Consider the following 25174-nt stretch of genomic DNA (forward strand, 5'->3'; position numbering starts at 1 on the left):
TTTTGTGTGTGTCCACACGGGCCCATCAGAGGAACAGCCAAGTGGGGGAGGGGTTTAAGTATTCCAGGCTCCTTGCAAGAGACCTCCGGGAATTACAAAACTTAGGTGTGAATTCAGTTGAACAGTTTCAAGTAAATTTGCTTGTAAACCAATTTCTCCAACACTTTCATTTTGCGCAGATTTTGATCCAAAGTGTGATGTGGCCAAGTGCTAACGCAGCTGTGGGTCAGAGGGAGAAGTCAGATTGCTTTGTCTACTTACTGCTTTATTTATGCCTTTAATTTGTAAGTTAAAAAGTTTTTTGCTTTCTGTGCTTTCTTGGTAAGGCCTGGGTAATGGTAAGAAAGGACACCCGTAGAAAAGTTCTGGGAACCCATATTACTGTGTAGTCTCTCTTAATTCTCGAGGGACATGTAAATTGAATTGGCTCAGCAGTGAACAGAATTGATTGCAAAATCACATTTTCATGCAGAGGGAGCACATGAAGGCTTTCCTCACCCTCCTTTGATTTAATTAAATTGTACTCCCGCTGGAGCTTCTGGGTGAGGACTCGTACGATTGTGGTGCCCTGTGATTTGTATCAAAGACCCACTTTTCCTGCCCTGGCGTTTATCTTCAGGATCGAGCCCTGTGGTTGAGAGATTATGAAGTGTTACTTCTGCATCAGGTGCCAGCTGGTCGCATGGGTTAGTGGTGAATGCTTCAGGCTGGAGTCAAAAGGCCATTCCGGGTTTCATTTTGTCTCTGACTCGGGGCAAATTCTTTCCTTCCAGTAACTCTCCTTCCCTCGCTGCCCACGGCATCTCAGCACCTTCATCGTCATCGTCATGTCTTGTGTATCGTGTGGTTAGTGGTTAAGAGCATGGGCTTTGGAGACAGACTGTCTGAGTTCCTGTCTGGGTTCTGCCCAGTTCCGGCTGCCTAACCTTGGGCAAGTGACCTACCCTCTCTAATGCCTCAGTTTTCTCATCTGTATGATGGGAACCATTAGGTCGGCATGAGGACTAAACATGATAATGCATCTAGAGTGCTCAGCCTGGTGTCTGACACATAATGAGGCTTTTGTCACCATCGTCTGCATTAATCTGTCATTGCTGTTGTAATGATTTCCTAATGAATCTCAGATGGACTCTGATAACATAAACATGTGTAATTTGTGTTCTCTAGAGGCATACATTTGAAAATAGATACTCATTGGCATGGATATTTAACAAATCCTCATATATGGAATTCAGCAGAAACTAGTACATCCCAGAATCAAAGTGCTGTATAAAGCCTGAGGGCTAAGAGACTTTAAAGCGGCCAGGTCTTAGAGCACTCTGACTAAGCAAGATGGATAGACTTTGGCTCAAGCTGGGTTGTTGAGTTGGTGTATTAACTGATTCACTCTTCCTAGGAGCTATAATTCAGGAATTGTCGAGTGACTCATGTCCCCTTGAACTGATCCTGGAGAGCTGGGTTCTGTCCTTTGAAGGCAGAGGTTCTTGCGAGGCTTACTTGAAAGCAGACAAACCTGAGCTAACTCTGCTAATCAGTCATAAGAAGCCAGTGCCAGAGGCCTTTTATTTTAGGAAATTGCCCTCGTCTCCGAACCTCAGTCTGACACTCGCAGGCAACTATGAGATTTAAAGGTTTCCCTGGAACAGATGGACCGTTTCTAAAGGGCGAGTGGCATGCCTTTTGCTTCTGCAGGAGTGGAAGGTGTTTACAAACCATAGACTACTGGTACGGCTTGGTAGGTGTGTGTGTTTGCCACTGCCCAGGAAAGTAAAAGACAACTGGAGCATTCCTGCAGCAGCAAGATAGACTACTACACTGCCTTCCAGCTCTGTGTCCTTGGACAAACTGTGTAAGCTCTCTGGGCCTCAGGTTCCACATCGGTAAAATGGGAATAACACTGGTACCCAACCCATAAGGTGGTTAAAAAGGTTTGATGATGTCATGGATAATACTGGGTCAGTGCAGAGTCAACAAAGCCATCTGGCCTGTGTGAGGGGGAGGCTGCTCCCTACCCTGGGCCTTCCGTGTTGGGCCGTGTAGTCACACAGTCCTGGCAGGCATGGTTTGTTAGCTTCTTCTTAAATTTATTCTCTTTGGCTCATTTACCCAAACTAGACAGAGATGAATGGCCTGGCCTCCGAGGAGCGAGTGGCACAGGTTCCTGGCATCTTTGGCTCATTGATCGCGCCTCCTTGAATTGGGGAATGCTTGGGTGTTCCAGGAAGGAGCCTCCCGGGCCCCAGGAAACATGAAAGGAAAGTAATTTTGTGCAAATTCCCCTCCTAATTAAGGAGAGCTGAAAGCCCTGCATTTTGCTGTTCCTTCTGGATTTTGCCGTTTAGAAATAGGAGCATGTTTCTCTGGGCTGGAGTGTTTGCATTTAATGGGAGGAATGAAGTGATCAGGGATGGCTAGAAAGCAGACTTGCCCAAATACGGTCTGTTCCCCTGCACTTCCCTTACCCACCTGTCCAAGCTGAGCACATGCCCTTCTCTGTGGGTCGCTGGTCCTGGCGACGCTACCCATTGCCCTCACAGGTCACCAGGCCCCGCGGGATTGCATCGCTGCTCCTCTGTCCCATCCGCATCCCTGCCCTTCTCTGCTGAGCACCGGTTGCCAATTGCACTGGCCTTCTTCCCTCCAAAAGACAACATCAGTTTTTTGACTTGTAATCACAAGAACTTTAAAGCATACGAAGTGATACCTTTTCATTCATCAGACTCTCTGCTGGAAATACAGCAACCCATTTTGTCCTCATCTTTCTGACCTTCAATAAGTGGCTATTCATCTTTGGTTTTCTTCAAGAAAAGAATAATATTAATAAAATGAGGTGATTTGGCAAATTATCTGTTTGATAATTCAAAGGCCTTGTGGCTAACTCCGGTTTACAGATGGGGCAGTAGAGGCTCAGAGAGGGTGGAGAGACTTACCCAAGGACTCAGAGCAACTGGGGAGCCAAGCTGGAATTACTGCCCACGCTGGACCAGCATCCCTTTCATATTTCATAGCAGGCGAAAATGCCTGTTAGGATTTCATGGTTCTCATTTCAAACATGCCTGGGGCTCTGTTCCTCTAGGGTTTTTTTTTTTTTTTTAATTAAGGTACAGTCGATTACAATGTGTCCATTTCTGGTGTATAGCACAATGTCCCAGTCTTGCGTGTACATACAGATACCCTCTAGGAAGTTTAAATAAGATGTTCTCAACCATGATGGCTGTCAGAATCATTTGGAATATCCTTTTTTTTTTTTTTAAAGTTATGACCAACTTCACCCTATGCCTTTTCATGCCTGCAGACTCATAAGCACCAAGAGAAGATGTGTGCACTATGATTTCTCCTTAAAGCGGAGGCTTTATTATCTTATTTAATGATGTCGGCATATCAGGGCTTGGCAAACTGTGGCCCACAGGCCACATCTAGCTCGCCACCTGCTTTTGTGTAGCCCGTGATCTAAACACAGTATTTATAGATGAACATTTGAAGTTTATTTGATGATAAGAAATACTTTGAATTCTATTTAAGCTAAACATTGTCTTCCCTCTATAAGAGAAAAAAAACTTCTATTCTTCTGATTAGTAGACCTGTATTTCAGAAAATTATACTTCTTGGAAGAGATATTCCAAGTGATTCTGTTGGTTGAGAACTAACCCCCAGAAGAACTGAGCCAAGCATCTCTGAAAAGAGAGTCATGAAGCCCTAAGAGGGATTTTCCCCCACTAGGAATCTTACACCTATATTTTAAAAAATTACTGTATTTTGAATGTTTTTAGCAAAAAACTTGTGGAGATTTGTTTTCTCTTTTGTTTTTCAAGTACCTATATAATATCACTGATTTGACTTTTGCCTCCTGGCCCCCAAAGCCTAAAATATTTACCTTCCAGCACTCTACAGGAAAAAAATGACTGTTTTATGTTGGAGCATTTCCCCTTTTATGACTTCTATAAATCATTTAAGGGGTTTCTATTCTAAAAGTAATACATTCTCCTTATAACGTGAAATTCACAAAAGAATATAAAATAAAATGTGATTGGTCCCCTTCCTTCCCAGTGTTAGCACTTAACAGTTTGTAATGTATCTTTGTCCTGGCTTTGCCACCGACTGCCTGTGAGACCGTAGCTAACCCCTCTAGGCCTCGAATTCTCCATCTGTAAAACAGTGCTAAAAACAGAATTGTTGTGTGCGTAATTTGGGGTAATTCATGTGAATTGCTTAGCACGTTGCCTGGTGCACAGTTACTGCTTAATGATTTGTAACTAATTAAATTTTTTTCTCCTTTTTAGTTTGTATACACATAGAAGCTTGGGTTTTTAAAAAAGGAGGAATATGAAATTATTTTTTTTTTTAAATAAAGTTCCAGAGGTGATTCTGATGTACACACACTTGAGAACAGCTGAAGTAAATATCTGGAAGTAGGTAAATTCTAGAAGGGATTTATATTTGGGGGCCAGAAACTGCCTTCCATTGTCTAGCACAAACAAGGGAAAGCGGGAGGGTAACGGGTTTCTTCCGGGAACCTGTAGGATAGTATAAAATGCACGCATGCACACAGTGAATGTTATTTCTGTTTTCCAGGTCTACAACTCGAACAAAGACAGTCAGAGCGAAGGGAGTAAGTATGTTGCGTGGATACTTTTCTTCAGCTGGGGGTGGGGTTGGGCATGAGAAGTTGTTATTCCGGAAAAGAACCACCAGGAGGTGATGTGGGCATGTTGGGGCTGCCCTATTCCCCCAGTGCAGCTGCTTCTGCCCTGACTTACCAGGTCAGTGACTCCTGGTTGTTCAGTGAGCCTGAGTGGCGAGGCCAAGGCCGTGATGACATCTTGTGCTCCCTGACACTTCACACCGTACAAAGAATTTTTATGCACATTATCTCAGTTAATCCTATGTCGTCTTAAGAATGCAGCTCCAGTCACCACTTAAAAGTCACTTAATCCAATAATACTCAGCTCCCCAAGAGCCCTGTCCTGTGGGAAGCCAGAATTGACTTTGCCTCCTACGCAGTCTCGCTCACGAGCCTGGAGAGGCAAGAACCATCTTAGTGATCACTTAGTAACTGACTCTGTGTTCCTTGTTGCCTCTTTGGGGAGTTCAGTGTGGAGATGGTGAACTCTGTAATCATCTTCCTCTCTGATGGGAGGGACCCTGGGTAGCCGCTATGGAATATACAGCACGTCTCCCTGTGCTGGCTCTGAGCGCTCCAGTTAATCATGATTTCCAAGGGCACCTGTAACCTTGCAGAGACGATAGGATTAAAATGACACTGCTCTTGCTAGAGTGTTGGGACTGATTATCTCCTTGGTGCACAGGAGAAAAAACCAAATTCCTTCCAGGTTGCTACAAGAGTACAAAGGAAATCCTGTCCCCTTGCCTCAAATTTGCTTTGTGAAATCTACTTGAAAAAAAAATTCAAAGACAGCCCAACCGTGAATTCCAGAAGTGTCAGAAAAGCCAGTAAAACAGTGCCTCTGGACAAAAGGATGAGCTGTTTTGTCTGTGTGCGAAATCCATTATGGGACAGAGATTTTCCTCCTTCAATTCTTTCCAAAATACAGATTTTACCAAGCGTTTTATATAAAATATTAAGTAATTTGGAATGGTTGCTGTTGGAAGGTGAAGAGGCCTTTAGGAGAGGAAAATATGTTTCTGTGTTGTTTTTTTTTTCTTCCTCTCAAAAACTGAACACGGGAAAATTTTTTCAAGTAAATATTCAAGGAAAGAGGTCATTATTCCCTTGACAGGTGGGGTTGTTTCAGAATGTCTGAAATCAATTCTGACAACTTGGGCTAAAATAACAGTAGCAAAGACAACAGCGATAATAATGAAGGCATATGGAAGACTGCAGGGTGAGGCAGGAAGAGCTGAAGAAACAAGACTTGAGAACAGACCAGTTCTGGAGACCTAGGAACCAATGAGAAAGGATCTTCTGGATAATACTTATAGGATAATAGAGCTGTTAAACTGTTTTTAGTCCTTGCCTCTCTTTTCTGAAGTTCCAGAAGTCTAGCTTCGGCCCATCTGTGGGAAAACAACACATCCTGATTGATAGTTTCAAGAGTATTCATAAAATGGGAGCAGAGTAGTTTACCAAACGGAGATCAGGGAACCCAGCAGGACCAGAGACGGTAGATGCCAGGCAGGCTAAAATAACAGATGCCCACGCCATGCCCCAACCTGGGACACACTTCTATAATAAAGGAGCTGAGAACTACGGGGGACAAGATGCATATGAATGGAGACAGCCCCCCCCAACCCCGATCAGAAGTTTGCCTGTAACCTTTGACCTTACAAACCCGCTTCTCTCTCCTTGAGATGAGTGCCAATCAATTTGAAAGACAACCATGATGCTACTGGGGGACATGCTGGCTGATTTTACCATTCTTTGAGGCCTTTGTGGAATATGTATTGAAAGCCTTTAAAAAGTAAATATCTTTTGACCCTGCAATTTATGCTAAAGAACATACTGGAGTGCAAAGATATTTCTGTAACGAGTAGTTCATTGAAGCCTTGATAATAATAGCAAAGAACTGGAGCCAATCTAAATGTTCAATAGGAAACTGACTAAAGATACCATAAAGTACTATGTAGCCTTCAAAGAGAACAAGAGAGATCTTGGTGTATTTGCAGAAATGGCACCCACAGTATTGTTCATTGAGTTTTTTTTTTAATTCAGGTTGTGGAACCATGTATTTGTTAAAATATGTTATTTGACTCATCTATATATATATTGATAGAAAACAGTCTGGAAATATATTTATCATCAAAGTCTTAATCAGGTTGGAGGGTAGGTTACTAGAAGACACTGACCTTCTACTTTAAATACTTGTCTAGACTTTGCATTGTCAACAAGGAGTCTATATTTTACAATAACAGCTATTAATAGATAGCATTTATTGGCCACTTACTGTGTTTCGGGATGTTTTATGCACGTTAGTTTACTTAATACTTGCAGTGCTGTGTGAGGTAGGGGCTTTTGACCTACTTTGTAGATTAGGAAATTGAAGTTGATAAACTCGGGGGACATGATTTAATCTGAGTTCTGTGTAACATCTCTACGGTTAACCACAAGGATATTCCACATCCCTAGGAAAAGAACAATACAGAAAGATCCATTTTGGGAGACAGAGACACCTGCAACATTTTGCCTTTGGCATCCTGTTACTCACAGGGCACAGAGAGTTGGCTGCCTCAAATCTTTAATGATTCTTCAATTGCTTATCCTTTCATTTAGGAAGTGGGAAAGAAAAAGATGGGTTGAACATGTTGGCCACTTTTCCAGGAGTACTTTGGATAGAAATCATTTTCCTAGAGTTATTATTCTAAAAGATGTTCTGTTCACTTATTTCCGAGCCGGCAAAACCAGAGTAATGCTCTGGGTTGGTGTTTGCTCCCCTCCTTTGGCATTAGGACCCGCTTTTCTCAGCACACAAGCCTTAGCTTGCTTCCCCTCCCCTCTGACGTGGGTTGTTCTCTTCCTATTCCTGGTGGCAGTGATTTGCGGTTTCACCGCACACCCACCCATAGCACTTGTCCGCCACAGGTGGCGCTATTGCCCAGCGTCTAATTGTTCTGCAACTGTTTATAGGGCAGTCGAAACTCTTTTAAAGGTAAGAAATCAGTCTGATACGAACTTAAGAGTGGGACATTGTGCTTTTCACCATTAATAGCCAAATTCCAAATGTCTAGCATTTTCCTTTCTAGAAACCATTTTGGTGGGAATTTGAATGCCAACATGTTATCGCAGACCCAGAACGTTTTGAAGGGATGGGTCACAAAAGGGGATTCCTTTAGGGACACTTCTGAATTTGTTACTTTTATCTTAAAATTTTGGGGCATACAGTGCCTGTGGGGTGTAGGACAGGGCCATGAATAATGTCTGGCACTGCTGCTATTTTCCAGATGGGCCAGTTGCCAGGGAAAGGACGGTGGCAGGTAAATACATGCACATTTTGCAGAGCCATTACCCCCCTCCTTTCTTCTCTGGTCTCTATCTGGACCTCAGGCACCGAGAGTGAATTAATCCTACTCCTCAGCTCGTGGTACATGATCATCACAGGTCCCTCCCTCCCTTCCTTCCTTCATTCATTTATTCACTCATTCCCTTTTAATTCTTTTCCCAACTCCTGTTCCTGTCTTCTGCTACAGACTGCCATTCTAATGTGTGCTCTTACAGTATATTCTTGGGCAATATATATCTTTTATCTACCTGTGTGTTAAAGTTATATAAATGGTTATATGTCTTGTTCTGTTTCCTCCTGTGCTCCCCCAGCATCATATTAGGAGCCGCCCACTTTCCCTTGTCTGTTTCCATACTGTGGTGTCTGTCTGCTGCTCACTCCATGGAGTGTAAGCCTGGGTGGAGATGCTCTCCAGCTCTGTGTGCCTCCATCTCCTCCTCACCACTAACAAGACCCCAGTGAACATCTTTGTGCATGTTCCTTTGTGTGAGAGTTTCCTTGGGTTTTCCTCTGGAGGGGAATTGCTGGTCAGTCAGAGGGTGTTTGGTCTCTTCGTTTGAGGGAGGGCTCTCATGTTGTGGCATAGAGTGGTCCATCCCCAGTCCCCCTAACCCAACAGGAGGCTGTCTCCATTCCTGTGAACTCTTGCCATTATTCAGCTTCCTAATTTTTGCCAATCTAAGTGGTATAAAATGGTAGCTCATCGTTGTCTTAATTTGCATTTCTCTGATAATGAGTTTGAGCATCTCTTCATGTGCCTGATTACTGGTTGCTCTCTTTTGGTTTTTGCCTGTTCTTATCCTTTGCCCATTTTTCTGTTGCAGCTACCATTTCTTCTTGTTGTTTGTAAAGTTCCTTCTATATTCTAGATAGTCATTCCTTGTTAGTTGTGGATACTTTAAATACATCTTCCCCTTTTGCCATCAATTAATACTATACATGATGTGCTTCCTTGAGTGTGAAGCTTTTCTTTTTTATATATTCAATTTTTTTGGCCTTCTGGTTTATGATTTTCAGGTTGCGTTTTAAAGAAGGCCTTGCTGACCCATGTCACGAATATGTGCGCCCACATTTTCTTTCACGGACTTCATGATTTTTGTCTTTCACATTTAGGTTTCTACTCTCCCGTTGTATATGATACTTCATGAAGATTCATTTTTATTTTTATCCCCATGAAAAGCCAGCTTTTCCAACAATAACTACCAAATTATCCCTTCTCTCCCTCTTTGACTCGTGAGATCCACTTTATTGTGTATTAGATTTGCACGTCTGAGCTCTGTCTCTGAGCTCTTTATTTCTTTGGTCCATCTGTTCTTGTTCTAAAACCACTGGTTTTAATATGATGACTTTGAGGCAAGTCTTAATATCTGGTAGGTTAAGTCCTCTCTCTTTACTCCCTTTTTTTTTAAGGGTTGACTTAGCTGCTGGTAGACCTTTATCCTTCTATATAAATTCTAGCGTTAAGTTTGACAAATTGTTCAAAAACTAAAAATTTTCGTTTAGGACTGCATGGAATTGTACAGCTGAATTTGCAGAAAATTGATACTCTGATAAAACTAAGTCACCTCTTCCAAGAGCTTTGAGTGTCTTCCCACGTAATCAGACCTTTATTAGAGCGTTAGTTTTCTGCCTAGCAGCCTTGTGTATTCTCAGTTATGTTAATCCTTAAATACTAAATTCACAGGCCAGCCGGCTACTTTTGGCAGTCCTCTGGGCCTCTCAGCATGGATCCTGCTGCCGTCAGGAACCTTCCCTGGGTCTATTCCTGGAATGTCAGGAATATACGTCCATGACGCTGTTTTCTCTAGTTGGTTAAATGCTTGCCCAGTAGAAGATGGATGAGGAAAGATAGGAATAAGGATACTGAGAAGGAAGTGTGGTTTGTTGTTCCCTGTGTGGCTTCACTAGGGAGTGATCACACCCCAGTGTCAGTCATCCAGACAGCAGCTGAGCGCCATTGCTTTTCTCCCTTTATTATTACAGAGAACAGGACCCTGCCCAGGGCAGGAGTGCCTCCTCAACCCATCTGACCCTTTGCCACCTTCCTGCATGTCTCCTGGGTCTGTGTCCCGTTGCTTGCCTTATGTTTGACTGAAGTTGTAAGATTTACTCCCCAAAGGCTCTGTGAGGATTGGTTCGTGCTCCTTTGAAACGAGCCCAGATCAGATGCTAGAGGGGAGCCGGGCAGGGGCCTGTTGTCAGCCCAGGCTGCTGGAGTCCTGGAGTCCCACCTGCGGGACGGCTGGAAAGCCGGGGACTTGTCAGAGAGCATACACAGCCCAGCACAGGAGAGTCAGGGGAAGGCAGGCTCTTCTAGTGTGAGCTGGGCTTCACCAGGTTTGAAGTTTTGAGTAATAAATGTCGCTGCCTACTTAGCTCTGAGATGATTAGAGAAATGCTGCTTTCTCACTGCTTCGCCAGCTGTTTGAGGATCGACAGACTGAGACAGAGAGGGCTGTCTCCGATTCTTGACTTCATAGGGCTGCTTTCCTGAATGTGAGTTTTAACTCGAATTCCTTAGCTCAGTCAGATCATTTCAAAGGAACGGGCCTGAGTTGCTCCAGACGTGCGTTCTCCTAAATTTCCGGCCCCAGCTGACTTTTCACAAGGACAGGGGTCTCTGCATCCCACTCTCGTTTTACATGTTCCTGTGTCTCTGACCTGAACCGTTCCCTAGACTTAACTGCAGGAGTCCAGACGTCCTGGAGCTCTTCATGAATTAATACCTCTCAAAGTTCTTAAGGGCCCTGGGGGACATGAGTAGTGAGGGGTAAGGACACCCAGAAGCAGACCTTATGACTCTGCATTTGAGTATACGACATGCTGATGAAGTGGAGACTTTCGGGAGATGGTAGACACATGGCCCCTCGTACGCTTGTGGGTGTGTAATGTCCGTGCCCTCTGCCGATGCACCAGGGTCCGGACAGATGGGCTTCCGTCTAGGCTGGAAAGACTAGAAAAAAATAGAAACTTCCTCCTTCCCTTCTCCCCAGAATAAGGAAAGCAGAATACTTTGTTGCTTCCCCGTCTTAATCCCTTCATTCCTTTCAGTTGGTTTTTAACCCCATCCTTTGACAAGAATCCTCTGTATTTGTGTAATGCTCATGAACCCGTGCAGTTGGCTAACATGTCATTCATACTGGAGACGGGCAGAGCGGTGATTGGAGAAAGATGGCAAAGTCAGAATCGGGATGTAGTTATCTGTACGGTGTAGGCATTGAATCCCTGAACCTCACTCCTAAGGAGGTTGACAAACTTGTATTTTTTTTTCAAACTTGTATTTTTGCTTATTATAAAAATAATAGGCGCTCATTGTGGAATATAAAGGAAATAAAGAAATGATCTTCAAAAATTTAGTATAATAATATCATCCCTGGAGATACTTCCTCTTTGCTTTTTTTCCCATGATGTCTTAGAAGTATTTAAAAACTTACAAGCATTTTTTCCAAATGATGAAAATTGTTTATAATTATTTGTAATGGTTGTTGAATATTATGTCCTAAGATTATATCCTAATTTGTCGAACCATTTCTAGAATTCTGTTTTTACGACCAGCATCAGGCTGAGCATCCTTGTGCACCATCAGTCTTAGTACGTATTTCGAGTTACTTCCTCTGGGCAGGTCCTGCGTGTGGACTGGGGAGAGCTGTTTCCGTGGAAGGGACAGTGTGAATGGTGTAGATTATCTGGTAGGCACACTGGCCGTGGAGCCATGGATCCATGCTGGGTGGACCTCTCTTAGCTTCTGTTTCCTTATCTGTAAAATGAGGATAAACCAGAACCCCTATCTCCTAGCCTTGCTGTGGGGATTTAAGTTCAGCAAGTATAAGTGCCTTCTTGTCATCTGGTCCTGCCAATTACTCTCCTGTGTGAGAGGAAGAGGGCTCACTGGGTTGGCAGAGCCGCTTTTTTAGGGGAGCAGGGGAGGAGAATGAGGGGCAGCAGCCAGCACCCCTGCTGTTTCCGTCCTGACACCCTGTGTTAGCTCATTGAATCCTCAGGGCTGCATTTCTCAAAGTGGGGTATGCGCACTGCTGGCGGGACCCGAGATCATTCTGGGTAGCAGCAGACAGACATTTTCAATTGCCATTTAGATTTATTTGAATGTGCGCTGGGGGAAAACCACAAGTAAATATAACCCCCTCTGGTTTTCTGAATGTTATTGTTTGGTACCAGAGCCAGCTTTTTCAGTAAAGGGCCAGATAGTAAACATTTTCGGTTTTGCAGTACTGTTTACCTCTGCTGTGGTGTGTGAAAGTTACAATGTGGAAACAAGTGGGGGTGGGTGTTTACTAATAAAACTTTATTTACAAACAGGCCATGGTGAAATTGCCCCAAGGGCTGTAAGTTTGTTAACTCTTAAGTGTAATACAAGGCTGAGTTTTTAAATATTAGGCTATTCAAGACAGCATGAAGTTACGGCAGGGAGCGTGAGCGTGGTCCCTGAGTGGGTGACTTTTGCAGAAGTGCTTTTCAGAACGAGTGAGTTACCAGTTTGCGAGTGAGCAAACAGGCTTGAAGAAGTCAGGGCCCCAGAGCTGAGGAGTAGCGGAGCTGATGTTCAGACCAGTCTGCCTGACTGCCAGGGTCTTTTCCTCCAGCTATTCTTGATCTGCATGAAATCCTTGCTCCGCCCTGCTGTCCTGTCGGCATGTGGGCTGGACGGAGTTTGATCATCAGCCTCCAGCACCTAACCCGTCCGGCCCTTTGCCGTTGAGGGGCCGTTCCAGGTCCCTTCTTAGTGAGCCTTCTCCTGAAATCATCGGTGGCTCCTCGCACGTCAAGGATGATGCTGGGAGAGTGGGAATCACGTGTTCCAGTGACTCGAGCTTCCCACGTGCAGAACCGTAATGTGACCCACTCCTCTCCCGGGGACGTTTGGCAGCACAGCCAGACCTGCCCTATGTGTTGTTTCCGTTGCGTACACCCGTTCTTTTGGCAGTTTTTCAGACTCCCTGATGGTGCTGTGTCAAGGCTTTTTTATTTTATGAGGACAAGGTTGGGGACCAGGAGAGGAGCTGGGAAGGGCATCGTTACCTGTGCTCTGTTTACCCAGTGCCCTGCCTCCGCTTTCTCCACTCCCTTCGTCTCTGTGCCTCAGCTTCCCTTGATCTGAAAAACAGAAAAAGAGCTTTCGTCTTGAAGCTCGCAGGGGAAGGCTTGGCGGGATCACAGGGGTCATTGTTTGTAAAGGGTTCTGAAGCCTCCAGCCATCACTCAGAGTCTGGCGGGCTTCCCAAAGCAGCGAAGGGCAGGAAGGAGGATTTATCTTCCTTTTGCTTCCAGTCACCTTCGGCCTTTTGCTGTGAGAACACCCACACTTGAGAGGCTGGAGAAGGCAGCCACTGGTAACCAATATCCCTGTAGGATCAGAGCCATCCAGTGGCTGCCAGGTCCCCACTGGTCAGTGGCTTATAAATAGAACATTTCCCCCTTTTAAACCCGAGAAGGATGGACGGCCTTAGTGGGCATGGCTGTCAGCTGAGTGCACCTTCCCCTCCCGCTTTGCTCCCGCGCCTGCCACGCCGGGGCTGATAGAAGCCAGGCGCGCGCTCCCTCCCTTGCCTGTGTTTCCTTCCCGCTGCCCCGGAAGCCCTCTTGGCCCTTTTTCTTTCTCCCTTCCCCTCCATGGCAGGTGTCCGTCGCCACCACTTTGGTCTCCTGAGCCGCAAATGGGTGAGATGGCCTCATTCCACCTCACTCAGGTGCTGACTTTCTGCTCCCCACTCTTCCTTATGAGCTGTGCGCAAGGCCTGGTGGGTTGCTGTGGTCCATGCAGAGTTCAGATGATACTTGGTTGAGCAGTGACACCCCAGCTTGAGCATAGTCCTGGCTGGGGACTAGCAAGAGAGGAAGAAAAAGGAACAGGCTGTCTTCTCAGAGATGCTGTTATTAGGGTTCCCATCCCTTTTGTTTGGTGAGCCCCTCCTCCATCCGCCAAGGACATGGCTGGCAGAGGTGCTTCTGGGACGTGCCTGGACAGTTGGAGCCTTTCTGCTTGTCCTAAATGACACTTCACAAATCCATCCTCTCTCTTAGCCAACTTTAGACTGGCATTTGCAGCCAGTGTGTGACTTTGCTGTGGCCTGACATCCCCCTTCCCGTCAGCAGTGTGGGCTCTGGACAGACAGCAGGCCTTGGCCTGGCAGGTGCAAGCTGCCCTTTGGCATCTCAACTTTGGGCTTCAGCCAAGTAACAGTGAGCAGGTTCACGGTGACATTTTTAACTCCTAAAGCTCAGTGCGAGGGGTTGTTGAGACAGAGAGGAAAAAAATTTCCCCACTGCCACCAAGTGCATGCTCTTGATTAATGATGAGCATTATCATTAATGATATTATTAATTATCATTAGCACATACCATGTAACGGGCAATGTGCCCAGTGTTTGACATACATTGTATCATTTGATCTTTATAAGAACCATTTGAGATTGATGGTAGTGTTGACCCCATTTACAGATGAGAAAACTGAGGCTTCATTCTAAGTGCAAACTGGTTCCTCAAGATCATTCCTCTGCACCCTAATCAGTGCTCAGAGTGTGCGGCTCACATTCGGCATGTAAGATTTAGCCGAGGCTATCAAGTGCTGTTGGCCGCAGTTGGGGGAGTGTTGAGTAGTGACTGGGAACGCTGGCTCTAGAGTATTATTACCCACATGCACTGCAATCCCAGCCTGCGGGCTTCCTGGGTGTGTGACCTTGGGAAATTAATTTCCCCAGGCCTCAGTTTATTTACCTGTAAAATGAGGATAGTTTTTCTGCCCCCATCATTAGTTTGTTGAGAGGGTCAAATGGGATTAGAAAGGAAATTCTTAAGTCAGTGGGGCCTGGAACTCTTAAGCAGTCATTAAATGTTGCCCTCTGCTGTTATTGTCAGTAACACCATCATATCCACAACCAGAGGCTCTTCATAGAAAAACATGACGCTCTACAAGTTTCCTTTTGAGTTCCTCAGAGTGCCTTCACGGGTGTTGATTTATTTAATTTGCACTGCACCTGATCTTACAGATGAGGAAAAGGGTCAGAGAGGTGATCTGTGCCCACGTCGCCCAGCTTAATGGTGCCTCCAGGGCCAAATCTTAGGCCTCGGATTCTGAATGTCATCTCTTTCCCTGCCCTTTACCCTCTCAGAGTTGGTCGTGACCATAAGTTACCTAAACCATTCCTAGGGCAGATCAAGGTGGGAGGACATGTGGATAAAGGCAGGGAAGAGATCTCGATGGACAGAGGCAATTGGTTCTCTGCTTGAAACGCTTCCATTTTCGGAAAGCTGGCAGTGATCTCTTTTGGTTGAGAAATCAGTGCACAGCCACCCAGGCCTCAAGGCAGGAAGGAATTGAGGCCACTGGACGGCAGTTCATTCTCGGGATGTCCAGATTCCCGGGTAGGAGACAAATGGTCCTGATTAAGGTGGCTGGCATTACCGAGGCGTGTGTGAAGCCTTGCTCCTTCACTGCTGCCCTGATTTGGGATTTGAGGGTGGACTGGGCAATTGCAGATGTAAAAACTCACAAGGAAACACTCCTTCCTCCCAAGCTGCTCTGCAGTCCTCAGCCTGAACTGTGCAAAGAGCCCAGACACTGCCACTTGGGCTGCTTGAGTCTAGCTGAGAATCGGGACACTTTGTAGTTCTCTTCAAGCCTCCCTTGACTCAGGCTGAGAGCTGGCAGGTTTATTCCAGGCCAGGTGGGGGCTTCATCTCTTTTCTTGCTCCCTGTTTTAATTTCTGTATGTCCCTTTCAGCTTATTTTCCTCTAGGTGTGTCCCCAGAAGCCATGAAGAAGAAGCTAGGTTCCTGTGTATATGGTTGGCTCGTGAAGAAAATTCTGTTGGGTAGTGTTCATGCTTAGAGTGTGGGAAGGGGGTGAATGAGACCCCTGTCAGTCCTGTGTGCCCTGTGCTTCCCATTGCAGAGTCCTGGAACCCTAGGAGGACCAGTGTTCAGCCAGCTTCTTCCCAGTGGAGGTTCCCAGCGTGTGGGGACTTCTTTACCTGTTGGTTTCTGGTGGTGTCTCTGCTGGTGAAAATGTGGGTTGCATTTGTTGCTTCATTCAGGAAATAGGTATTGAAGTGAGTGCAATGAACAGGGCAGGTCAGGTCCCTGCTCTCGTGGAGTTGTGCTGTTGAGAAGAGCAGACAGCGAGCAGCAAGCCAGTCAGCAAAGGGAAGCTTCCAGGAGAGAAGGACTATGGAGAAATAAGAGCAAAGGGACAGAGAGGAACAAGGGGAGGGGTGGCTGTTTTAGCTATGGGGCAGAGAAGGCTTCTCTGAAGAGGCGACATCTGGGGAGAAATGTGAGCAAATGGAGGGAGTGAGCTGGCAGGGGAACCAGCACGTGCAGAGGCCCCTGAGGTGGGGGGCGAGGCATGACCTAGCTGTGATCAAGGTGTCTCAGGAGGGACCCTTGTGACTGGATGGGCAGAGGCCCGAGGGAGAGTGGTCAGGTGGGCTCGACCACATGAGACCATGATCAGGAGGTCGGCTTGTGTTCCCAGTGTCAGGAGAAGTCCCTGGAGGGTTGTGATCAGGGGGGTGACCTGAGCCAGTGTGTATCTTTAAAAGATGACTCCAGCTGCAGTGGAGAATAAACTGTAGGGGGCAAAAGTAGAAATAGTCAAGAGGCTATTGGAACAGCCCAGGCAAAAGGTGACAGTGGCTTGGACCAAGATATTAGCAAGGGAGATGGTGAGAGGTAGCTGGATTCTAGACGTGTTTTTAAGTTATTGCTGATGGGACTTGCTAATGGATTGGGTCTGGGGTGTGAGAGAGAGCAAGGGATCAGAGATGACTGTACTGAAATAGGACTTCCTGCCGGTAGAATGTGGTACCCTCCCCTCCTGTCCTCTCAGCCAGGTTGAAGTCTAGGACCAGTTAGGACAGCAGCTCCCAAATGATTCATGATTATTATACATACACATATAACACCTGTATTAGTATTTACTTACTATTTTTTAAAAAATCACTTCATTCTTTTTAAACTAAATTTATTTTAAAATACACATCATGCTATATGTGATAAACCAGTAAATTTCTAATACTGACTAAAATAAGTGTACAACTACTACAAATATTTATTTGTGAACTACTTGGAATCATTTTCTGTCCCCCAGTGACACGAACCAACATTACATATTGAAATACATAACACTACTGAATCATTACCATCAGATCGGGAATGTGGAATAGATACCGGCCACTAATTGACAGTCAGTAATCATTTCTATTTGTCTTCAGTGGTAATAGTTGTAATTACTTGGTGTATAATCCAGTGTTATTCCACGTGTGATTCTTACACCTCCTGAGACAACCTCTGGAGGGCACCCAGAATCTACATTCCAACAAGCATGCCCCTGCATCTGTGGTCCACAAGATTTGGGAACTGCTCCTGGAGTAGAAAGGGCATGTACCATAAAATGGGACCCCAGTCCTGATCCTTTTCTGACTAGTCATGTGAACTTCAGCAGAAGAGCAGGGAATAGAAGAAGATGAGGTCTGGAGTCAGCCCGAGTCAGAATCCTGCTTCCACTGCTCACTCACACGATAGTCCTGCACAAAATCCTTAACCTTGTTTGAACCAAGGTTTCCTCCCTGCAACATAGGGACAGTGATGATGATGGTGGTGGTGGTGATGATGATGGTGGTGATGATGGTGGTGGTGATGATGATGGTGGTGATGATGATGGTGGTGATGATGATGATGGTGATGATGGTGGTGGTGATGATGATGATGGTGGTGGTGATGGTGGTGGTGATGATGATGGGGATGATGATGATGATGAAGATGGTGGTGATGATAAGATGTATTTAAGTGCTTAGCCCAGAACAACACCATCTGCTCAGTAAGTGTTAGCTGCTGTTGTCATCATTGTTGATACCACTTAACATCGTGAGCCTGGCTTTTCTCATTATAAAAGCTTAATTGGGAAAATCAAATAAGCTCTAATTTATTAATTTATTCTCTAAACGGTAATGTATTATCCTTCACTATAGTCATCAGTGTGGAAACACAGCAAGAAGTTATTAGTAAGAATAGTAACAATATCCACCCCATGGGATTATTGAAAAGTTAACACAAACTTGGGTATGAAGAGTATTTCATCAACTGGAAAATTTGATTCAAATCTTAGGATGTAGTCCCACCATCCTAATATTGTAATCCTGGTAGTGACCATTTATTGAATATTGAATAAGTTTCATTTGCTCCACATTTCCTTTGACCCTTGAAAAGCTTAGATTAGCCCCACTACACAGATGAGGAAGAGGAAGCACCAAACGTAAGATCATATCCAGCTAGAGACAGTGTTCTCAGCCAAGCCTGTCTGGCTGTAAAGCTCATTATTATCTTTCCAGTCCATACCACTTCTGTCTGTGTGACTTTATGTAACATTAAAGGTGATCATCATATTCCTTGAACACCTATCAGCCGGGAGCAAACTGTAGGGCAGTTGGCAGTGGAGTGGGTTGGGGCATGGGGTTGGGGAGCTGATCTGGGATTAAAAACTGGCTGTGGGTAGTTCCCAAAGTGGAGAATTCACACCTTTCATGGGTCCTCCTGGAAGCTTTATGAGGACGGTTTCGCAGGGACCACAGCCAGGGAGCAACTCTGGGCTTCACAAAATGAGGAGAAAGTGTGCTCCCCTTGGAGCATGTGAGCCAACTGGAAAGCTCTTCTCCAGATGGGATTTTGTGTTCAATTCAATGTGGGTGTTTTGCTTCATGGCTTTTAATGGTGCTGAAATTGATTAAACTCAGAATGAGCGAGGCAGGTCAGGCTTTAAAGAGCAAATCGCACAGGGAAATTGAGTAAATTTCTGTGATGAGAACATGCCCCGGGAAGTGTCCATAAAATGGTGTCCTGCTTGCAGCAACCCCAGACAGCCTCTTGTGTCTGGCCAGGCTGGAAACGCGGCAGTAACTTCATTACCTCTCATTCTCTCGTTTTCATGCACACACCTAGCACTTCCAGCAAATTCCATGTCTCCCATAAAAAATTTGAGACATTTTTTTGGTCAAAGGGAAGTTGAATAAGTTTCCTGGAGAGAATTTTTCAGACTAGGAAAATAACCTGTTGAATCCAGCTTGAGGGAGGTGGGAGTCCCTTCTAATGTCCATGGAACTCAGTAGGGTGGCTCCTCTGCCTTGGAGAAGGAGAGGTCTGAGGTCTGTTAGAATTCCCAGGGTGCATGTATGGGGTAACTTTGGGGTGTGTCCCAAAGTGTCATTTTTTCAGACTATCTGTCATCAGTCAACCCATGGTAAGGAAAGATCCCTTCTGTTCAAACTTGGTGCTGTGGCCTCTTCTTGCATCATTTCTGGGTTTTCTGAGTACTAAGAATTTGGAGTCAGGCCAGTGATTTTTCAGAAAGTGGGCTCCTGTGGGTGAGTGAGGTCTGTTGGGTAGCACGGAATTCTAGAGGAGAGTCCTTTTGTTTTCTAGGGTCTTCTCGACCCTCAGGCTTGTCTGACTGTTTAGATGGCCCAGTTAGTGTGATGTGAGAGTGCCAGCCAGCCCCTGGTTCAAGCCACACAGAGCACAGAGCTTGGAATGCCTCAGTGCGCAAACAAAGGATTTGAAAGTGTCCAGGAAACCTAACACTTGGTTTGGTCTCCTGTGCCCCATGTCTTGGCTTGCACAGCTTTGGTTTTTCCTTTCTCTCGGACCCACTCTTGGGGCTGTACGGCTTGGTGGTGATTCCGCTTTGTACTGACGCGGGAAGGAAGGAAGTGGTCAGAGTAAGCCATTCATTTCTTTATTTAACCTGTCTGTCCTCACAAAAGATGAAAAAGCTGAGGACCAGAAGCTTAAATAACTCATCTACTTTCGGAGGGTTTACATCAGTTGAAATTTGAAAGGTCATTTTGAGTACACAGCCCTGCCCCTCAGCAACTCTCCTCCCGTTTGGTGACCACTTTACCTATATCCATGCATCCAGAATGGAAAACTACACTACATGAAAAGTGACATGCTTCCACTCCACTTCCAGCACCGTAGCAGGCAGTGAAAGGCAGAGATACAGTAGTGAATAAAACAAGTGAAGTTATACATAGACCATTGCCCTCATGAATGCATGTCTAGTTTGGTAGCAGACATTTTGCAGGGTCACGCAGATAATGTAGACTTGCAATTGCGCTGCATATCCAGAAGGAGCGCTTGATGGCTTTATACCCAAGCGCGTCCCGGGGGCGTTAGCCCAGGTGGAGAGGTCAGGGAGGCTTTTTTGAGGAGCTGATATTTGAGAAGGGGGACTTGAGGATTCGGAGTTGCTTGGGCCGAGGGTCTCCCAGGTGAGATGCACAGCTTATGCAGAGGCTGAGGAGAAGGCGTGGTCAGTTAGATGCTCTGGAAGAGAGCCAGTGAGGTTGGGATGCTGAGACCTAGGGGAGTGGTTATGAGATGAGCCTGGGGCCAGACCATGCAGGGCTGTGTGGCCCACCTTAAGGGTTTGGGTGATCCTCCCAAGAGCGGTGGGGCGTCATTAAGTGGTTTTAAACAGGGAGGTGACGTGGTCTGATTTTGCCAAGGTCGTGGAAGCTGCAGTGTGGCGGGCAGACTGGAGGGAGCCAGAGCAGGTGTTAGGAGGGCCTTGCAGCAGTCCTGGTAACACAGGAGAGGTCCAGGATCAGGACGGGTGTGGTCAAGGTAGAGAGACTTGGATAAAATTGAGGTGAAAATCTGGATGTGGGGGTAAGCCAGAAGTGGGGTGCTAAGGCTTAGGCTCATGGTTTTATTGTGGTTGTCACGCTCTACCATCACCTACATACCTCTTTTTTTTTTTTTAAAAGGCAGAAGGAGCCCAGGAAAGTGTCTTAGGAGAGGTAGCCTGAGGGCCCTGAAGCTGCAGAGCAGGGCAGTGATGGTTATGCTAAAACCTGTGTCTGCCCACCTGGCCCACCGGCCTCCGCCTTGTCCTCAGTCTGACTGAGCCTCATAGTATGTTGTGCTTTGAAGCCCATTCCAGAAAACCAGTCAGTTCCTGGATTTCAGCTGCCTCCCTCCTCTCAGAGTCCACTCCCGGGGCACGATGGCACAAACCCAGCGGGCTGCCAGGCAGCCTCCTCCCACTTTGGCCCTGAGACTCTCCCACTGGACTGAGAGGCAACCGATGTCTCCTCTGTTCTCCTGTTCTCCTGTTCTCCATAGAACTTTGAGAAAATAGGTTTGTGGGACCCAGGCCCTTTCTTTTTTCTAAAAGGAGACAAACAAGGCTTCAAAAGTGGGCGTGAAAGTCAAGACACTTTTCTAACTTGACAGGTCAGCCCGGGTGTTGGGGGTGAGCTCTGTGAGTGTCGCTCTACCACAGCTGTTTGGCCGGCCCTGCGCGTACACCTGGGCAGAGCTGAACTTGAGGCTACGGGCGGAGGGTCAGCCGGCCCAAGCCTCAGTGGCAAGACAGCGGAGGTCGGGCCTAGGAGCCACTGGCCCCGCCACAACTCATCGCAAGTCAAATTAAGGGAATAATGCAAGCCTAGTAGATATTTAATGAGAGATTATTTCTGGAGATTATAAGGATACAGCAATTGCAAATAAATCCCTGACCTTTTCTGAGCCCGGGCTCAGTAAAAGAGCTGAATCACCTGCTTGAGGGGATTAAGGACAGCCGCTTCCATCTGGCGGGCCTCTCAGACTCTTGCCATCATTAGCAAATTCTGCACCGTGGTGATGGTGTTCTAAGCCTTTTAGTGGGAACTGGATTTTCAGAGTAGATCTTATTTAACTTAGATTATGTACCTGCTGGGGAGAGCTCAGGACTGATCATCTGGTTATGGATGCACTGCAGTCCCCGTCACATCAGTGGTACTTGGTATGCGTTAAATAATAAAGCAGTTGTTCATCATTAGTAACCTAATCATTACGTCAGCTGGCAACTCAAGTTGATGAGAGTAGAAGTCAAGCCTGTGTGTGTACACGTGCGTAAGCGTGTGTGTGCGTGCGCACCAGAGAGATCCACAAAAATGCCGGGGTAAGGGGCAGTGTGATAACTGACAATGCAATAACAGGTCAGAGATTTAGAATGATGGTAGTTAAACTGTATTTTATGAGTTCCTTGTTGGGAACTGTTGTTTGATTTGAATTTCATTTCTTAACACAGTTTTGTTTAAAAATCTCATTATCGTCAGTATACAACTTGAAGCATTAGAGGCTTACAGAGAGTTTACTTTGAGCTGTTAACATTTGACTTTGCAATACGTGAATTTATTATATGTGTTTGACTTAGGCAACTAATATATACTGATGGTTACACTGCATTACATGTGTAACGTGTCAGGCCTTTATGTGTAACATCTGTGTACGATTTATTTCAAGAAAAGGGGCTTACTGGTGTAAAACGAATTGGGGAACTTCTGATGTTGGGGAAACCAAAGAAGGAATATTGACTTAGACATTTGGGAGGAGGGGGTTGCTTTGCCATGTTCTAAAAGAAGTAATTGTAGTTAATGTAGGTTAGCGGGCTTTTGGTTTTTTCTGGATTTCCTTGGGAGGTCCCATTGTATTCTTTTCTGTTAGCTGTTACTTACCTAGAAAAGGACCCAGTTTTCCACAGTTCTGCAGGAAAAGTTCAGGGACTGATTCGTCTCTGCAGGGTTATAGCTAGCTCTGTCTGTTTTTCTTCTACTGATTGGGCTGGTGGCTTTATAAGTGTGTATCTTCTGGCCACTGGAGTCATCGTTGTCAGCTGCCAAATTATTTCCACTTTTTCAAAACTTTTATCATTGTTTGTGGGGTAAGGAAGCAAAATAGTCTTTGTTCACAATAGAAGTCCGTAGATGCCTAGAACAAGGCCATGTCCACAGACCTCTTCTTAAAGTTTCCAAATTTGGAATCAATCAGCTCCCCAGAGCACTGTCCACAGTTGTGGTTCTTTTTCTCCCAAACATCTCTGAGTGTCATCCCAATGCAAGGATCCTTTTAAGCACTTCTCAAAAGAAGAACCAAAAGGCTTCAACTGACTATTGAATCACAGTTATGGACATTCTGGAAACCTCCTTAAGTATAGAAAGTAATTTCCTCTCTGACAAATACTTACCAGTGGGTGCTGCTCTGACTACTGTATAAAGGAATGAAAATTTTCCCCTATACATAAAAGGTGCCCAACATCATTAGTCATTAGGGAAATGCAAGTCAAATGCAAGTCAAAACCACAGTGAGATACCATTTCACACCCACTTGAATGGCTATAATAAAAAAGACAAAAGCAAGCTTTGGCAAGGATGTGGAGAAATTGGAACCTTCATATATTGCTGGTGGGAATGTGAAATTGTTCAGCACTTTAGAAGGCAGTTTGGCAGTTCCTCAAAAAGTTAAGCATAGTGTTACCGTATAACCGAGTGCTTCCACTCGTAGGTGTATATGTCCACACAAAGACTTGTACACAGATGTTCCTAGTAGCATCATTCACAATAGCGAAAAAGCAGAAACAGCCACTGCTGAATAGATGAATGAAATGTGGTATATCCAGGCAATGGAATATTATTTAGTTGTGAAAAGGAGTGAAAGTATCAATACTGCAATCTTAGACGGATCTGGGAAACATACCAGATACAAATGACCACATATTATATGAAATAACCAGAATAGGCAAATGTATAGAGACTAAAAGATTCATGGTTTCTAGGAGCTGAGGGGAGGGGGGAAACAGGGAGTGACTGCTAATGTGTGTGAGGTTTTTGGTGGAGGGTAATGATGTGTTCTGTAGAGAGTAGTGATTGGTTCATAAATGCAAATATACTAGAAATGAATGAATTCTCAGCTTTAAAGGGGTGAAGCTTACAGTATGTGAATTATATCTCATTAGAGATGTTATTTTGAAAAAAATCTTCCCTAGATTCCAACAGATACTTTGGACTCTGTATTAGAGTTTGTTGTAAAATTGGAAAAAGTTTTTAGCATGAGTTAATTGAGTTTCATTTGAAAGAATGATCTCCGTCTGCATCAGAAAGCTTGATATAACAAAACTTGCAGAGTGAACACTAGGACTAGGTTCATACTAGAAAAAGCAAGGAATTGGGTTAGCAGGCTCCTCATAGCTTTAAGAGCATAAGAGCAGTGGTTCGTGTGGCAGGTGGTCTCCAGGAAGAACATTGCTTTCCTCCTTTCCTGATACATTCCTTACTATCCTAGAGGCCAAGGATGTTATGTTAATAAGTACCAGCAGGTGATCAGCACACGTGTAAGAACAAGATTTGTTTCCCTTTGAGAAGAGAAGTTTGGGGGAATTACCATTCCTTTTTTGTTTGATTTGGGGAACTTTCAGTGGTTTTTTTTTTAAAGGAATTTTTCTTTGTTATATCTAAGTTTACCCATATACATTAAAGACTGGAGAAAGATTTCATTTGGATTTGATCCAAGATGAGTTCAAGTTTTACTTAGTTCTCATATTTTGCAAGTTTATTTCTTGCCCTAGGGTGATGACAGATCGTTTAGAAATACTCACCTTCCTACTTTCTACCATTCCCGTCTCCACTTGGAACATTTGCCTGTAGAATGTGTTTTGTCCCGATGTCCGAAGGCAGTCAAAGATGAACTCATTCTGACAGATTGCCACACGCATCTTATTATTGGGTAACCAGAGTGTGGTGGTAATTTTGGTGGGTTTCCAGCCTTGTTGCCGGGTTGACAGCTGGTTCTGTGCCGCGGACAAAGTTGCTGCTATTGATCACGTATTTTCTGAGTGACATTGAGGGGTTTAGCGCAGATGGAGGACTCTGTCGCTGCCTGCTGATTTACTGCATGGAGGACGGCTCCACTGCCTTAGTGCTGTTTCCTTAGGTAGCTTCGTTGTCCCTGGCTGTTGTAATTTTCCTTCTGGTCACTTGCCCTTTTTTCCATTTTTCTAGTCACCTGAGCAGGATTTTACTTCTCTCTTTAACTCAGGGTCCCTTTAAAGGCAGTTAGGTTGTGCAGGCTCTGGAGTGAGTGTCCCACATATTAGCTCTGCAGCTTTGGTCCAGGTGTTTAGCTTTGCCAAATTTCAGTTCCTTCATCTGTTATTTGGGGCCCATGATGGTACCAGCCTAGAGGACTTGCTGGGACTGAATGCGATGATCTCTGTAAAGCGTTCACCTGACATTTGTGGAGCACTTGACTTCTGCTCTTTGAAGCAGACCAGCAAACGCAGCTGATCCTGCAGCTCCCGCTAATAACAAAACACTTTAAAGGTTGCTTAGTTGTTCCTTCGGTAAAGTGCTTGTCACTCTGTGCTGCAGTTTCTTCTGCTGTAAATA

At 45.2% G+C, this 25174-nt stretch overlaps 1 protein-coding gene across 3 annotated transcripts in view; it reads left to right on the forward strand.

Annotated features, from left to right (window-relative positions):
- The window catches only part of ARHGAP26 (Rho GTPase activating protein 26), a 414773-nt gene that overhangs the window by 213218 nt on the left and 176381 nt on the right, over nucleotides 1-25174 (forward strand). For all 3 annotated transcript variants that reach the window (XM_031449262.2, XM_031449260.2, XM_064484408.1), the window contains exon 12: nucleotides 4573-4609. In XM_031449262.2, the coding sequence (XP_031305122.1) occupies nucleotides 4573-4609 (37 nt within the window). The remainder of the gene's footprint in view (nucleotides 1-4572; nucleotides 4610-25174) is intronic.

The sequence above is a fragment of the Camelus dromedarius genome, chromosome 3 (assembly GCF_036321535.1).
Source record: "Camelus dromedarius isolate mCamDro1 chromosome 3, mCamDro1.pat, whole genome shotgun sequence".
Taxonomy (NCBI): domain Eukaryota; kingdom Metazoa; phylum Chordata; class Mammalia; order Artiodactyla; family Camelidae; genus Camelus; species Camelus dromedarius.